Source organism: Planococcus citri, chromosome 1 (assembly GCF_950023065.1).
Source record: "Planococcus citri chromosome 1, ihPlaCitr1.1, whole genome shotgun sequence".
In the NCBI taxonomy this organism is placed as follows: Eukaryota; Metazoa; Arthropoda; class Insecta; order Hemiptera; family Pseudococcidae; genus Planococcus; species Planococcus citri.
The window spans coordinates 18,187,972-18,204,036 of NC_088677.1; the positions used below are offsets into that span (position 1 = coordinate 18,187,972).

The window sequence follows — 16,065 nt, forward strand, 5'->3', positions numbered from 1 at the left end:
AATTATCGATAGTAAAAACTATTGAAATTTTCACTCGAAAACACTATTGATAGTGAAAACTATCAATCGTTGCCATCACTAGTTCCCGTTCCCGTTTTCGTTCGTTCTCACAGCACTGATCCTGAGTAACGCCAATTTATCCTGCTGGGTGCTCTTGGCTGCGCTGTTGTCAAATTCTTGAACAAACTACATGCAAAATACAGCGGCGCAGCCAAGAGCACCCAGTGGGATAAATTGGCGTTACTCCCCCTCGGCCTGCAGTTGGTTGCCTTATTCCACTGGTCCAGTGTCTATAGTCGGGAATGATCATGGCACCTAAGTTGCAGGGAGGAACACACTTGGAGAGCAGAATGAAAGAGGTAAACTGCTCATAGAGTTCGCAGAAAGACATGATCTAGTAATATGCAATACCCGGTTCAAACAGGATGCAAGAAGATTATACATGTGGGTCAGTCCTGGAGATCGGGTCAGAAACCAAATAGACTACATACTTGTAAAAGAAAGATTCAAGAACACAGTGAAGAACTATCATACATATCCTAGTGCTGACTGTAACTCTGACCATAAGCTATTGGCTGCAAAATGTCAGATAAACATGAAGAGTCAGAAGAAGAGCAAAGAACAATACCAACAACTTGACACCGCAAAAATCAAATCAAAGCGCAAAAATCAAATCAAAGCGTGTGCAAAAGAAATTCCATGAAGAACTGGAAAAACAAAAGGAAGACAAGTTGGAAGAAGGTCAAGGTATTGAAGAAAAGTGGCAAGAATGGAAGCAAAATGTTAAAACAGTAGCAGAAAAGTCTATTCCACTCAAAGAAAAAAGAAAACACAAACCATGGAAATGGATGACTCAAGCAATACTGGATCTTTTTTCCATGAGAGTGGTGCTCAGAATTTGACTGAGGGGAGACAGATTTGGAGGATAAAGTTGACCCATGACTGCCAATACAGAAGAAATGAAGCACCACATTGTACACAACTCATTTATGCTAATTGCTGAATCAAAATTTGGGAGATTGCAGATGAAATTGGGGCAAAATAACTTGAAATTTTGAAAATTTTGTGTGAAATTGTGTCTAAAAAGGTAGGTAATGGCTGAACACAAGAGCCATTGGCGGCGTTGGCTCACATGTGAGAAAATTAAAATCTTCTATGTTTGGCGAATGAAAATAATTTTTTGGGGCAAATCATAATGGGAGATGAAATCTCAGAGCTGTGGGACCGAAACGATTTTGGGATTGGATTTGGATTTTGGTTTCTGGATCGAAAATTTAGTCATTTTGGGATTGGATTTGTTTCGGGATTTGTTCTTCTAAATTTTCATTTTGGTTTTGGGATTGAAAAAATTGTTTCCATTCTGGGATGAATCGGTTCTGGTTTTAGGATTTCCATTTCAACCAAATTTAAGCTCACATTGACCAATGGGCCCTGCAAATGGGTCTAAAAAATGGGACATTTTGACATGGGTTTAAAATCAACCATTTCAACAAAATTTCAAAAAATGTTTTTTTCCAAAAATCTGATCTTTCACCCCTTAAAATTTATTTTAAACATCATTATTTTTTACACTTTTTTTGTCAAAATGGTCAATTTCGTCAGAGTGGGTCACATATGATATGACGTAAAATGACTTTATCACTTTATCAGAATAAAACCACGGGAAAGAGGCAAAAATTGAAATCCTGAAACCAAAACGATTTTGTTTCAGTTCCAAGATTTTTCGGTTTTGGGATCAAGAAAAATAACAATTTTGGTTTCAGGATTGGATTTGAATTGGTATTTAATCAGTTCCTCCCACAGCTCTGCAAGATCTGGATCCTCTAAAGCAACACCTTAGAGCCTGAGAGGTCAGAAGTTTGCAGGGCCTGACCCATAGAACACGTGGTCTACTGAGATATCCCATTTTATCCCCCTGATTTTGGGCTCCTCAATTAATCAGCCAAATTTTCTTCTCCCCTTTTTTAAAGTGCAGGACACTGAGCATAAAAATACATTCAGAAATTTTTTAAGCAGCCCAGTTTTTACCTCATCAGCCCAAATAAGTCGCGGCCCACCAAGATTTTCTCTGTAACTCAGTGGGTGGGTCTGGGGGTGGAAGTTTGGCAGTGATCTTTATTTCACTAGTTGAATAACATATTTTATCCAAACGTGGGAAGAAAACAGGCATTTGATCACTGGAGCAACTAGAGAGAGTGAATAAAGTAGGGTTTTATTCTACTATGTAGTTGTAGGATAAAATTGTTTTCCCCCTTTGTTGGCAAGGGGGATGAGGTGGGGGACATTTTTTTGGCTCCAACATTTTCTTAAAAGCCTAAAAGGTAGGTACCCAACAGTATTTCATCAAAATTTCAAACAAGGATAGGAAGTTAGGAACATTTCCAGGCTTGTTGGACAGAACCAAAAAGAAACCGGACCAATGATCGTGACCGGACCCAAAAATGCTCACAAGACCGAGTGGATTGGACTGAACCTGAGACCTCTAAAACAAATTTATGTAAATATTAACCAAACAGATGACCCTCTTCAGAAAAAATAACAGGGACAGACTGAGACCGAAGACCTTTCTAAAAAATCAGACCAATGGCCGCAGTTTAGGACCTCAGTTACATCCAATTTTTCACATTTATAATGCCATTTTAGATGCCTATTTCGAATAAATTTCCATTAAAATTCAATTTCTTTTGACGTTTCAATTTTCTGAAAGCAAAAATCCCATTTTTCAACTCATCTAATGTGTTAGGAAGTTTTTTTCATTCTGAAAAATGAAGACAGTTTTTGGACCTGGGCTGACCCATGACCAGTATAAAAATTTCTAGTTAGGACCGGACCAGACCAACCTACAAAGACAAAAAATGTAGAACAGAATGACTGGGCCGGACTGTTTAAAAGCTCCAAACAAAGACCTTGATTTTGGAGCAACCTCAAAACCTGAGCAGTCCTACAAGCCTGGGAATTTCATCAAGACTGCAAAAATTTTATTAAAAAAATTGGGGCGGACACAGAGCTTTTGAAGAAACTTGGCAGGCTATTTAGCACAAATCTTGAACCTATGTCCGCCCCAATTTTTTTTTTTGCAATCTTTTCAGTCTTGATGCCATATTGGAGATAATCAAAACTTTGAACTAATAAACCAGGAATTATTTTTGAACAATACTCAGAAATTTGTGAAATTAATCATAGATTAAATTATTCTCTTAAATTAATCAAGTTGAATAATTGCTTCTAAATAAAAAAACAGTTGATAATTATCAAAACATACCCGTAAAATTTATCATTTTTTTGAAAAAAAACATTTCAACCTCGCAAAATCGTAATTTTTATCCAGTATGTTTTATATGCAGCGTGCATTCTCATTTCAGTGAATAATTTAATCACCAGGAATAACTCATTCTTCGCGAAATAAACCATTTAAAAAAATCATCTTTCCAACATCGATTCATTAAGGAATGATCAATAATATAAAAAATTGTAGAAATTAAAACACAGTAAATTTTCTATCGAACATAAATATGTACTTATATGTGAAAATGAAGATATAAACTTTACAAAATCAGTCGATTTAAGTACTGAATTATTTTAAAACAATAATAATAATTTAAAAAAACAACGAAAACGTAAGTTAATATATTACCCTGATAACATTTTTTCGACCTTACACAAACGAATAAATAAATAATTTATGCATACAACGTGCAATACACTCACCTTCACAAAACCCTACTGGAATCGTTGTTAAAATTTCAACGATTTCGCAAACAACGCAGCCATGGCTTGGTTTTTATCACCATTAAATCTTCTCAATTCGGATATCACCTAAAATAAAAATTTCATAAGCTAACTAGAAAGAAACCAATACGAGCAATACGTAGGTATTTTGTATTCGCACAATAATATTCCACTTACATCTTGTCTTGAAAAACCTAAATTAACGATTTCTTTGACTACGTCTTCGCTAAATAAATCCGTAGGTTTAATATCACTCGAAGTGGAAGTTGAAGCTGACGGAGTACTTTCAGCAATCAATTCTAAAAAACAGAAGAATATTATTACGATGATAAAAATTCATAGTTTTTTTTCTACTGCCAGAGCAGTTCGTGGACTCACTTTCTTTAGCCAACCGTATCTGCCTTCTTTCTTCTTCGGTTAAAGACGATAGTGCACTAGGCCCGTGGCTGGAATCAGGTATTTCACTTTCAGGTAAGAATGGCGTTTCAGTGCCAGTAGTACCGATATGCAGAACATTCCTTTTAAGATCTATCGTACACTGCAATACATAGAATGAAAGAAAAGAATTAGTTTAAATAATACGATGAGGCTGCGCAAATACATTCAATTGTGAACTATCGAACACGTACTTGATGTCTTCTAAGCATATCTAAACCGAGTAACATATCCATCGGTTGATCTCGTAACACAGTAAATGACGTAGTTAAGAAATCGTGTTCGATGGCCATCTGTACCAGATGAATCCGGCCGATGATATACTGAACACCTACACCTTTGGCTACACCTGACCATCGAGTATCCACTAATCTCATGATATTGCACCGTTCAGCGCAGTTAGCTGACATAATAGTAGCTTGAGCACCTTTTTAAAAAGAGTTTAAAATTAGTATGTAAAATATCCGACACGTATGTACCTAATCAATTCGAGGACTATCGAGTTACCAGAATCAATGAAAGCTTTTACAGGGAATCCGTTGACTTTACAGTTTATATATAACATAGCTACAGTTCCAAACGTTTCGGGGTTGTATTCCATAGCAGCGTTCATATTGGCATCGATATTCTTTTGTTTTATTTCTTCGGCGATCAAACGTTGAGCTTCTAAATCAAACGGATCTGCGGTGAAGATTCGTCGATGCTGTTCTTCTCTTCTATTCCGCTCTTCCATTTGTTCGTTTAAGATCTTAGTAAATTCATCTGCGAATGAAAAAAATCAAAAAACATGAGGTTTTGGCAAATGATAATATTATTAAATACGATACGATTCACGTGTTTGTTGTGATAATTGAATCGAAAATGTTGGATGAAATCCAAAACTGAATGAGATGAGTAATTATTTTCATTTTAATGCATTCTAACGTAGGTACTAAGCTAATAAAGATGAGTTCGTTGAATGATTCGAGTCGACTAGTACGACGATATACTTACCAGTTTTTCCACTAGTCAATGCATCGGCTAATCTGGGATTATTTTGCTTTAGAAGAGCCATTTGATCGGGATTGGCTAAAAATAAATCACGTAGATATGCGGTATTCGAGGAAGAAGGTACAGAAGCACCGTCTAAATTGGCTAAGGCTGAAGATGGAATTTGAATATTACTGAAATCCATGCTAGAAAGAGGATCTGTGAAACACAATGATCAATTCTCAAATTACATACTCTCTAACAAACGTATGTAGGTATAATAAATGCAAACAAAATTAATACTTTGACTAGATGCAGGAGCATTGCTAGCCCTTTCTTGGGGGTTTCCAAACATCCGCTGTAGTATGACAACATCACCATCTGCTACACCGTGGGCCTTCAAGGAAAGACTGTTATCCCTCAAAGGCTTACCATTGTGACTGATGAGGATTTCGGTGGCGGATATACCCGATTCAATTTCGCAAAACGCTTTGAAGTTTTCCAATTCTAGATCTTCGCTTACATCCAGGTTGAATATTTCATCGTTCAGCGTAGTCACGGTGATTTTCATGTTGACGAGTGAGATAAGATTCGCAGATGAAATTAATGATTAATTGAAGCGACGAAGTAATGGAGAAGGATATACGAACATCGACTAATTTAACACGCGGTAGATCAAACAGCCATCATTTCAATAACACTTGTAAAAATTGTATAGTTTATCACGAGAATTCTTTAATAAATTTTTTACTCCAACTCCACTAGTGAAAAAATGTTTCTTGTATTTTTTTTGTTGATGATACGCGAAATCTTTGTATACCTATCTAAATTGCATCGAGGTAGGAAATTTAATTTGATGAATAAGTAGGTTAAGGGCCGATTCCGCATACGCGATTGCATACCCTGTCCGCCTGATTTTCGAGTGTTGAGATCTCGAGATCTATCCGACGAAAATCGATGAAATTTGAAATATAGATACTATGAAGCAATTAGAAAAAAATGTCGGATCGGATTTTTAATTACTTGAATAGTTTTGGAATTATCAATGATTGAAAAGTGTTCAAATTTCGTTCATTTTCAATTTCAAATTCTGCGAAAAATACTCAATCAAATGAAAATCGCTTCCGACATTTTCTTTTAATTGTTTCAAAGTATATATATTTCAAATTTCATCTAATTCTGTTCAGTAGATCTCTAGATCTGAAGATGCATGCTGATAAGCAAGGTTTACACGCTGCTAGTTTATTCAATTCAAACTACCGCAAGTAACTTGATTTTTTAATTAATTGACAGATTATCCATTCTATTTTACGATGAAAAATAATAAATACAAGTAAATTTATTTGATCAGAGATGATCAAGCACTTAAAAGTGAATGTACTTGAATTAAGTAAACTTGCAACGTGTGAATCTTAGTCAAGGATTCTGCCTGCTGCTTATGCAATAAAGTATGCGGAATCGGCCCTTAAAGGACTAATTACTAGAGACTAAGGATACTTTTCGGCATCGTGTGCTGTCGAGTGCTTTCGGCTACCCTCGTTTGACTTTATTCTTTGTAATGATTCAAGTTCCCTGTTCCTGTTGATGAGATTATTGAGATTTTGATATTTTTAATTTTAATTATAATATTCGAATATTATATTGTCTTTTACATATTCTTCATTGTCTTTCTTGTAGAATACAATAATTTTTTGTTGCTTAATAATATACTTTGGGTTAAATGCCTGGTGAGCAGTTGGAAATCTGATTATTAGATTTTTTTTTTCAACTTTGACTTTGACTGATCATGATGTGATATCAATCTTCTTTTGAAAAACTTCCAAGTTCCAAATGTTTGTACAACAACGTCACTTCTGTTAAAGTTTTACATTTTCTTCAAATTGAATTCGAAAGACTAGTATCATCACAGCTGTTTTTTCTTTATATTTGGTAATGTTCGGATTGGAAACTAAGTTGTCTAACAAGAGTACAAGACTGTCGACGAAATATGAAACAGATTAAAATTCAAAAGAAACAGGACTAACACGAGTTTTATCATTAAAATACGTATAATATTTGTATTAAATAATATGATTATGAAAAAGAAAGATTTGAACAAAAAGGAAACAGTAGTTTCATCTTTGATAAGGAGAATATTTCATTTTCATGGAGACAAGTCAAACGAGTGTAGCCGAAAGCACTCGACAGCACACGATGCCGAAAAGTATCCTTAGTCTCTAGTAATTAGTGGTTAAACTAGAGGATTCGTTCGGAATTGTTACGAACGAACGATATCGCCCCAAAGTTATAATAAATTCGTGGAATTTTTTTGTATTTAAATAAAAAATATTCAATTTTACTCGAAATTTTGAGTGAGGACTGAGGACATAGGTGTTGAGGTAAGGAAAATACTCTACGTTGAATTCTCTTCAAGATGGAGTGGGTTTGAATTTTTGAAAGTTATCCGCGCTATAGAAAACAAGTTATGAAAGCTCAAAGTTGGAAAACTCTTGCAAAAAATTGTTTTTTCGCGTTTAAATAAAATTTACTCGAAATATCGAATGAGGACATAGGTGATTGACGTGAGAAAAATACTCTACGTTGAATTCTCTTCAAGATAGTGTAAGTATTAAAGTTATCCGCGCTGTAGAAAAGAGCTAAAAAATTATAAAAGCTCAAACTTCAAAGTTGTAAAATTCCAAGAAAAGTTTTTTTTTTCGTACTTATATTTTTTAATTTTTTTTTTGTACATATTTTGTGGCTTTTATAAGTCATAACTTGATTTCTATTGCACGGATAACTTTCAAACAGTTTTGAAATTTTTATTTTTTGCACCACAGTTTTGATTTTCTTCTTGTTCTTCATCAAGTCCAAGAACGGTGTCTCAACCGTTTTTGTTCTTGTTCTTGTCGAGTTCTTTCACTGGTGTTCTTGGTTCTTGTTCTTGCTGGTGAATCAAATCTACTGAAGTGAAAAAATGAAAAACACTGACACTGAGTGACACAGACACTGTCCTGTGTTGGCCATTTGTTCAATAGAGAAGAAATGAAATGATACTATCACTCATCATTTCCAGAAATTTCAATTTTGGAAACTTGTAGGAACTTTCAAGAAGGTTAATACATGTAGGTACTGGAAATTTATATTTCTCCCTCCTTCATTTCAAACACTTCAATCAATATTTTGTAAAAAAAAATTAACGTTTGTTTTTTACGATTTTCTCAAATTTTCTGCATAAAATTAGAATTTCCATACATAAATTCATAGCAATTGACAATGGCCGATGGTGCAAGAAAAAAAGCGAAAGCTAGTGAACGAAGAACAAAGAACAGTAGTTGAATTTTTTCCGTTCTTGCTGTTGTTCTTTGAGGAGATTAAATTCTGTTCTTGATCAGTTGATCTTGTTCTAGATTGTTCTTTTAAAAATTGGTGTCATGGTTTTGTTTTTGTTATTGAAAAAATTTGCATTCTGTTTTTGTTCTTGTTCTTCAAAAAATAAAATAAAATACTCCGTTCTTTCAAATTTTGTTCCGTTCTTGTACCGTTTTTCAACACTGCCAGTGTTTTTTTCAAACCTAGTTAGTAGGTACCTAACCTACTCTTACTTCATCTTCTAGAAAGTTTAATTAACGTGGAAATCGTAGAATATTTATTATTTTCGGACCTCAAATACCTACCTATGTCCTCGCTCAAATGAAAATTACTGAAATGGAGAAACTGAAACTAGAACTGAAATGAGATAAACTTAAACTGAAAACTGAAAACTTGAATTGAAAAAAATAAAACTGAAACTAAAAAGTAAAAACTGAAATACTACTATAATACCACGAACAAAACTCGCGAACCATTTTCTAACATCTTTATTACACGACGTCTATTTACATACTATGTACAAGAAATACAAAACTGCGAATACGGCAAAAACGACTAGAAAACTCTAGAAAAGATCTACGATATTAGTTTCTAGTAATTACGATAGATAGCCTGAATAGCGATATCTCTACATTCCCCCCTAATTATAGAAACTAATTAAAAATTAAAGAACACATTCCACCTAAAAAATAGGCTAAAAATCAATTAAAAATAATACACAGGTACCTAAACACAAAATGAAAAAGTACCGAGAGAAAGAAACAACCTAGTATTCACTAGTTACGAGCTAAGTAGAGGTAAATATAACCATAATCCACTAAGCTGAATAAAAACGTCTATCATAAAACACCATATCTATCTACGAAAACAAAAACGAATAAAAAAATATCAAAACGAACACATAAAATGATCGAGAACGTAAACCTAATACAATAAGATCACAATTACTAAATTGATCACACATACGAGAAATATACGATCGTTTCGAATAAAATAAACACAATAAGAAATCAACAAACTTGAATAGAACTACGTTGATTTTTAAACTTTTCACTACCCAGACCTTTGGTTAAAATATCAGCTTTCTGATCGTCTGTGCTGATATAACGAATATCAATCAATTTTTGATCGTACATCTCTTTAGCATAATATTTTCGTAGATCAATATGCTTTGATCGTCTGGACGAAACACATGGATTCTTCGAAATACAAATCGTTGATCGATTGTCCACGTACACTGGGACTGGAGTTTCGAAATCGACTTTGAGTTCTTTCAACAACCGAAACGTCCACGTAAGTTCTTTCAAACCTTCGCATAGGGCAATATACTCCGCTTCCGTTGAAGACAAAGATACAATATTCTGTTTACGAGTAAACCAAGTAATGACGTCGCCACCGATGGTTAATAGAACACCACTCGTTGATTTACCTTTATCGTTCGCGAAATCAGCATCAGTATACAAGCATACTTTATTTTCTTCCTTCGGATTCGCGCCGAATTTCAATGATAATTCCTTCGTGGTATTTAAATAGACGAGAATGCGTTGAGCATGCTTGAAATGAGTTGAATTATAACAACTCTGGAATCGACTGAGGTAATTTACGGCAAAAGATACGTCTGGTCTGGTCCATTTTGCAACGAAAAGTAAGGAACCGATTAACTCACGAAAAGGTAGCTTCGGATCGATCTTTTCAGCAGGTTCCAACGATAAACCCTTTTCAATTGGCGTGTATTTTGGTTTACATCCACCAAGACCAAACTGTTTCACTTTTTCGGAAATATAACGCGTTTGATTCAACACTAAACTCCGTTCTTCAACGTTTCTTCGAATTTCAACACCAAGAAATTTTTGAATTTCATCCAAATCTTTCATTTCAAACCGATTTTTCAACAATTCTTTGATATTATCAACCATCTCACGAGAAGCAGAAACGATTAAAATATCATCCACATAAACGAGTATATACGTATCACCTTTGTAATACAAACACGGATCATTACTTGATTGAGTGAAACCAATACTGATAAGAAAATCATGTAAGGTTCTATTCCAATACTTCGGCGATTTACGTAACCCATAGATCGATTTATTCAATTTCAAAACAAACGATTTATCTTTACTTTGAAATGACTTACATTTCGGAGGTTCCATGTACACATGATCGTCTTCGTCTAATTCTCCATGGAGAAACGCCGTTTGAACGTCCATATGATGGATATGATACTGTTTACTGTTCGCCACTGATAACAGGATTTTCAGTGTATCCATATTCGCTACCGGAGAATACTTATCTTCGTTCTCTGTTATCTCTTGCTGATCACCACGAGCAACTAACCTTGCGCGATATTCACCGTTGTCTTTAACACGATAGACCCAGTTGGATTTAATAACGCGCTCATTTTTAGGTCTCCGAACCCATTCCCAGACGTGATGTTTTTCCATTTGATTGATTTCCATCCGTCTGGCGTTTTCCCACAGGTTTTCATCTTCGGGATGCGTAATTAACGCTTCATTGGTATACATGATGATATTTTCGATACTATTTGGATCTACAGCTCTGGTAATTACTGGTTGAGTTGATGGCTCCTTGTAAAACTTTGTTTCATCGAAATCAACGTCACAGGCAACAGAAACAGATTTATCATCAGGATAATAAATACGATACCCATTGTTTACATAGCCGACAAGATACCCTTTTCTGGCCTTTTCCTTTAGCTTTGTACGTTTCGCTTCAGGTATTTTCACGTATGCCGTACTGCCGAACACTCGAAGATTTTTAAGATTTGGCTTCTGTTTAAACCAAATTTCAGCTGGAGTTTTAGTATTGGTACTGGATAACGTACGGTTGTGTAGATAACATGCTGTTTTTAGAGCTTCCGGCCACAGGTACGTAGGTAACTCTGCTTCGAATAACATGGCTCGACATTTTTCGAATAAGGTGCGATGCATTCGTTCCGCAGTGCCGTTAAGTTCAGGTGTATAAGGAATAGTGTAGTCAGGTGTAATTCCTTTTTCACTTAGGAATTCTTTGAAGGCATTCGAAGTGAATTCACCACCATTGTCAACTCTCAATGTGACGATTTTTTCAGAGAATCGTGCTGTTGCAGCTGCTTCGAAGTGTTTGAAACATCTGAGAGCTTCGTCTTTACTGGTCATAATATAACACGTAGTAAAATGAGAAAAACCATCGACTATTGTTAACACGTACTTCGCGTCATTTATGCCGACATCTAAAGGTCCAGCTACATCCATATGGACGATATCGAGAATTCGACTAATTACTAGAGACTAAGGATACTTTTCGGCATCGTGTGCTGTCGAGTGCTTTTGGCTACACTCGTTTGACTTGTCTCCATGAAAATGAAATATTCTCCTTATCAAAGATGAAACTACTGTTTCCTTTTTGTTCAAATCTTTCTTTTTCATAATCATATTATTTAATACAAATATTATACGTATTTTAATGATAAAACTCGTGTTAGTCCTGTTTCTTTTGAATTTTAATCTGTTTCATATTTCGTCGACAGTCTTGTACTCTTGTTAGACAACTTAGTTTCCAATCCGAACATTACCAAATATAAAGAAAAAACAGCTGTGATGATACTAGTCTTTCGAATTCAATTTGAAGAAAATGTAAAACTTTAACAGAAGTGACGTTGTTGTACAAACATTTGGAACTTGGAAGTTTTTCAAAAGAAGATTGATATCACATCATGATCAGTCAAAGTCAAAGTTGAAAAAAAAAATCTAATAATCAGATTTCCAACTGCTCACCAGGCATTTAACCCAAAGTATATTATTAAGCAACAAAAAATTATTGTATTCTACAAGAAAGACAATGAAGAATATGTAAAAGACAATATAATATTCGAATATTATAATTAAAATTAAAAATATCAAAATCTCAATAATCTCATCAACAGGAACAGGGAACTTGAATCATTACAAAGAATAAAGTCAAACGAGGGTAGCCGAAAGCACTCGACAGCACACGATGCCGAAAAGTATCCTTAGTCTCTAGTAATTAGTGAGAATTCGTTCAGCTGGTTTCCGTGTTGTATTATGAGGAACGCGTGTCTGTTTTGCTTTCTTACAGCTTTCACACTTTTTGTCGTCGCATTTTGAAGCTTCCATTCCATCCACCACTTTGGACGTTATCATTTTGTTTACAGTTGAGTAAGCAGGGTGGCCCAATCGACGATGCCACAATTCGAGTTGTTGATTGAGGAAACACTGCTCACCAGTAACGATTCGATACAGACCAAATTCCGTTGATTTAGCGATTAATTTGACAACGTTATTGTACAGAATCGATATTGTTCCAGCTTCGACACGAAATTTAGCTCCGTCTTCTTCCAAACGATAAAATGACACCAGATTTTTGCGTAATTTTGGCACAAATAAAGCATTGCGTAATTTATGCTTGACAATTTTACCATCGATATTACTCACGATCTGTACAGTGCCCATTGCAGTTCCGAGTAACGTACCTTCGCCTGCTTGGCCAATGATGACTGGTTCATCGAGGGTTTTCAGATCGAGGAAGTACTTTTTATTATTGAACATGCATCGAGTTGCTCCGGAATCAAGATAAATCGTATCGTCGTTGGGTTGTAGTTGATGATCAGTTGTCTGTGATTGAAGGGCGTATTCCGAACATTCAATTAGATTTGAATCTTCTTTAGCATCTCCCTTTCCTCTACCAGAACCAGACTTTTCCGACGATGATTGATTCGAATAATTTTTATTACTCCTTCGTTGATTCGATTTTTCGTGATTGGAGTTCGAATGCTTGTTTTCAGGACGATAATTCGATTTTTCATGCGAAGATGACGACGAATTTTGACTCGAATTTGAAGAGTTTTTCTTCACCCAGCATTCAGAACGATTATGCCCACGCTTTCCACAGTTGTGGCATCGGTATGGGAAATTCGAATTTGAATTTGAATTACTTCGCGCATTGGAACTGTTGGAGTTGGAGAAATTAGCGCTTTCCGGATGCATATTTCCAGTACTGGTACTGTTTTTCTCACGTAGCTTAATTTCGTGATCCAACATCCGCGTTTTCACAAATTCCAACGTTACTTTCTTTTCATCGTCATAACTTAGGGTCTCCATACTCGCAATAACCGTTTCATAGCTGTCCGGCATTGTCAAAAATAAGTGACATACCGCATCGATCTCATCCATCCGACCACCAGACATACGTAGTTGACTAACGATAGCATCAAATTTGGCGAAATGAACATTAAGGCTGGTTCCTTCTTTATATTTCAAAAGAAGTAATTTCTTTCTGCACAAAATTTGCTGCACAATACTTTTACGCAGAGTTGGCGCGATTCGAATCGTGTGAAAGAATCGAGAAAGAATCCGATTCTCACGATTCGAATCGGATTCGAATCGCGGTTCTCCAAGTCAAACAAATCGGGAAATGCAGGAATCCGATTCTCTTTTACAGAGAATCGCACCTTCTCGATTCCCTGCGATTCCTTGCAGGTGTTATTCACGTGTTAAAATAGTAAAATGCACTGTTTTCAATGGCTTTTAGTGATACATTTGCATTTTGTAGTTTGGGACTGATGACATTTATTTAAAGGTTAGCTGTTGTGTGAAAATATTGTGAATCAGTGATTCTATGCAGTGAAAGAATCGCGCAATGTAAGAATCGGATCCTCTTTAATAGAGAATCGCGCCTTAGTGATTCTCTGCGATTCCCTACTCACAGCCACAAACGAAACAATAGAACATGCAAAGTGATCATATCCCTAGTTGGGGAAATTGCTGATTCTATATCAAATTCATTTGTCAGTCCTGAAGTTGAAAAAAATTAGCATTTGGGAATCGGAATCGGAGGGAATCGAGAACCGCTAAAGAATCGGATTCAGAACCGGATTCGCTTTGTGAAAGAATCGAGACTGGAGAATCGCGATTCTCCCATGTATGGGAATCGTAATTCAGGAATCCGATTCTGACAAACCCAGGAATCGCGCCAACTCTGCTTTTACGTTGAAACACTTTGTGTAACGATTCCCACATTTCACGTGCTGTAGATTTACCTTGAATGTATTGTAGATGGCTGTCAGCGATGTGCCGGATGATGATAGATTTTGCTTTATTGTTTCTACGCTTCCAGGAATCATATTCCTCATATAAATTGGGATCTTGAGCTTGATCTCTAGTTTTCTTTTTATTCCCCGTTCGGTGATTAACAGGCGTGTCTTCCGTCAATACTTCGAGCACGTCGTCGTCTTCTTCATCAAGCACAGCGGTTACTCTCAACTTCCACGTGGAGAAGTTGTTCCCATCGAACGGTTTAATATTTTGCACGTATCCTGGAAAATTTTTTTCTTTCACTTCCATTTTTCCGGATTTTCCGCGCACAGAACGAAATTTTTACTTTAACGAACACAGATTGGCAGATTTTAGCTCTGCTACCATGAAATACTACTATAATACCACGAACAAAACTCGCGAACCATTTTCTAACATCTTTATTACACGACGTCTATATACATACTATGTACAAGAAATACAAAACCGCGAATACGGCAAAAACGACTAGAAAACTCTAGAAAAGATCTACGATATTAGTTTCTAGTAATTACGATAGATAGCCTGAATAGCGATATCTCTACAAAAACTGGAAACTTGAACTGAAAAAAAATTAAACTGATACTAAAAACTAAAAACTTGAACTGAAATGTAAAAGTTTTGCCATCTCTGATTTGTCGACAAATCATATCATCAGTCATTCTCAAAATTCTTACTTTTTTCTAAATTTTTTCAAAAGCTTTTGTCCTCGCTTCGCTCGGGCCAATTTGATTCCTTTTTTTCCGCTCGTCAGAATATTAAAAAACCACTGATGAAATTTAGAAAAAGACAAAGTTGAAATCAGAAAAACCGAATTCTTTCATGAAAATTGATATTTGTTCTATTTTTTGAACTACAAATTACCCAAGCTTTTGCCCTCACTTCGCCCGGGTCAATTTGATTCTCTTCTAAAAATTACAATTTCAAGAATGAAGAAACCTATTGAATTTGAAAAATGTTGAAATCAGAAAAACCTAATTTTTTCATTGAAATTGAGATGTTCTTTCTACTTTTTAAATCACAAATTTTCCAATACTGAAAACTTTTCCCCTCGCTTTGCTCAGGCCATTCAAGATGCTACTTTTAAAAATATTAAAAATATTAAAATTAATTAAATTAAACAGAACAGAAGTAACAGAACAATGAATTTCAGAAATGCATCAGTACTCAAATTATATAACAAATGCAAATTTTTCACTTTTTCTGAACAGAACTAGTGGATTTTTAAAGTTTTTTGATACAGTGCTCAGCTCAGCTTAGCATGTTAAAATTTTGATTATTATGGCAAAATAACAATTTTTTGTGGGCAATAGCCCAATAGGACGATGCAATCCTCTTCCCAAGTAGCATAACTTGTCTTTTCTTTACCCCGCCCCCCCAGGCCCGGATTTTCTCTGCACAGCCTTGCATATTTCTTCATAATTTCTGAGTTTGAAATCAGAAATGTTTGAATTTGAAATTTTTGTTACCAAGTAGCAAATTACACTAA

General features: G+C 35.4%; 1 protein-coding gene across 1 annotated transcript; it reads right to left on the minus strand.

Moving 5' to 3' along the window:
- Window positions 1-3,493: 3,493 nt before the first annotated feature.
- rngo (DNA damage inducible 1 homolog rngo) lies at window positions 3,494-5,960 on the minus strand. Its single transcript, XM_065370102.1, has 7 exons — window positions 5,437-5,960; window positions 5,158-5,352; window positions 4,672-4,926; window positions 4,359-4,591; window positions 4,108-4,267; window positions 3,907-4,028; window positions 3,494-3,816 (listed from the first exon to the last, which is right to left on the minus strand). Exons 1-7 carry the CDS (start codon window positions 5,702-5,704, stop codon window positions 3,736-3,738), a joined length of 1,314 nt encoding a protein of 437 aa, XP_065226174.1. The 5' UTR covers window positions 5,705-5,960; the 3' UTR covers window positions 3,494-3,735.
- Between the last annotated feature and the right edge of the window lie 10,105 nt (window positions 5,961-16,065).

Excerpts from the sequence above, each read along its gene's own strand:
- rngo (XM_065370102.1), bottom strand. The coding sequence starts at position 5,704 with ATGAAAATCACCGTGACTACGCTGAACGATGAAATATTCAACCTGGAT. Across the intron at positions 4,268-4,358 it reads ATATGCTTAGAAGACATCAA|TGTACGATAGATCTTAAAAG; the intron begins GTACGTGTTCGA and ends TATGTATTGCAG. Across the intron at positions 3,817-3,906 it reads TAGGTTTTTCAAGACAAGAT|GTGATATCCGAATTGAGAAG; the intron begins GTAAGTGGAATA and ends TTTTTATTTTAG.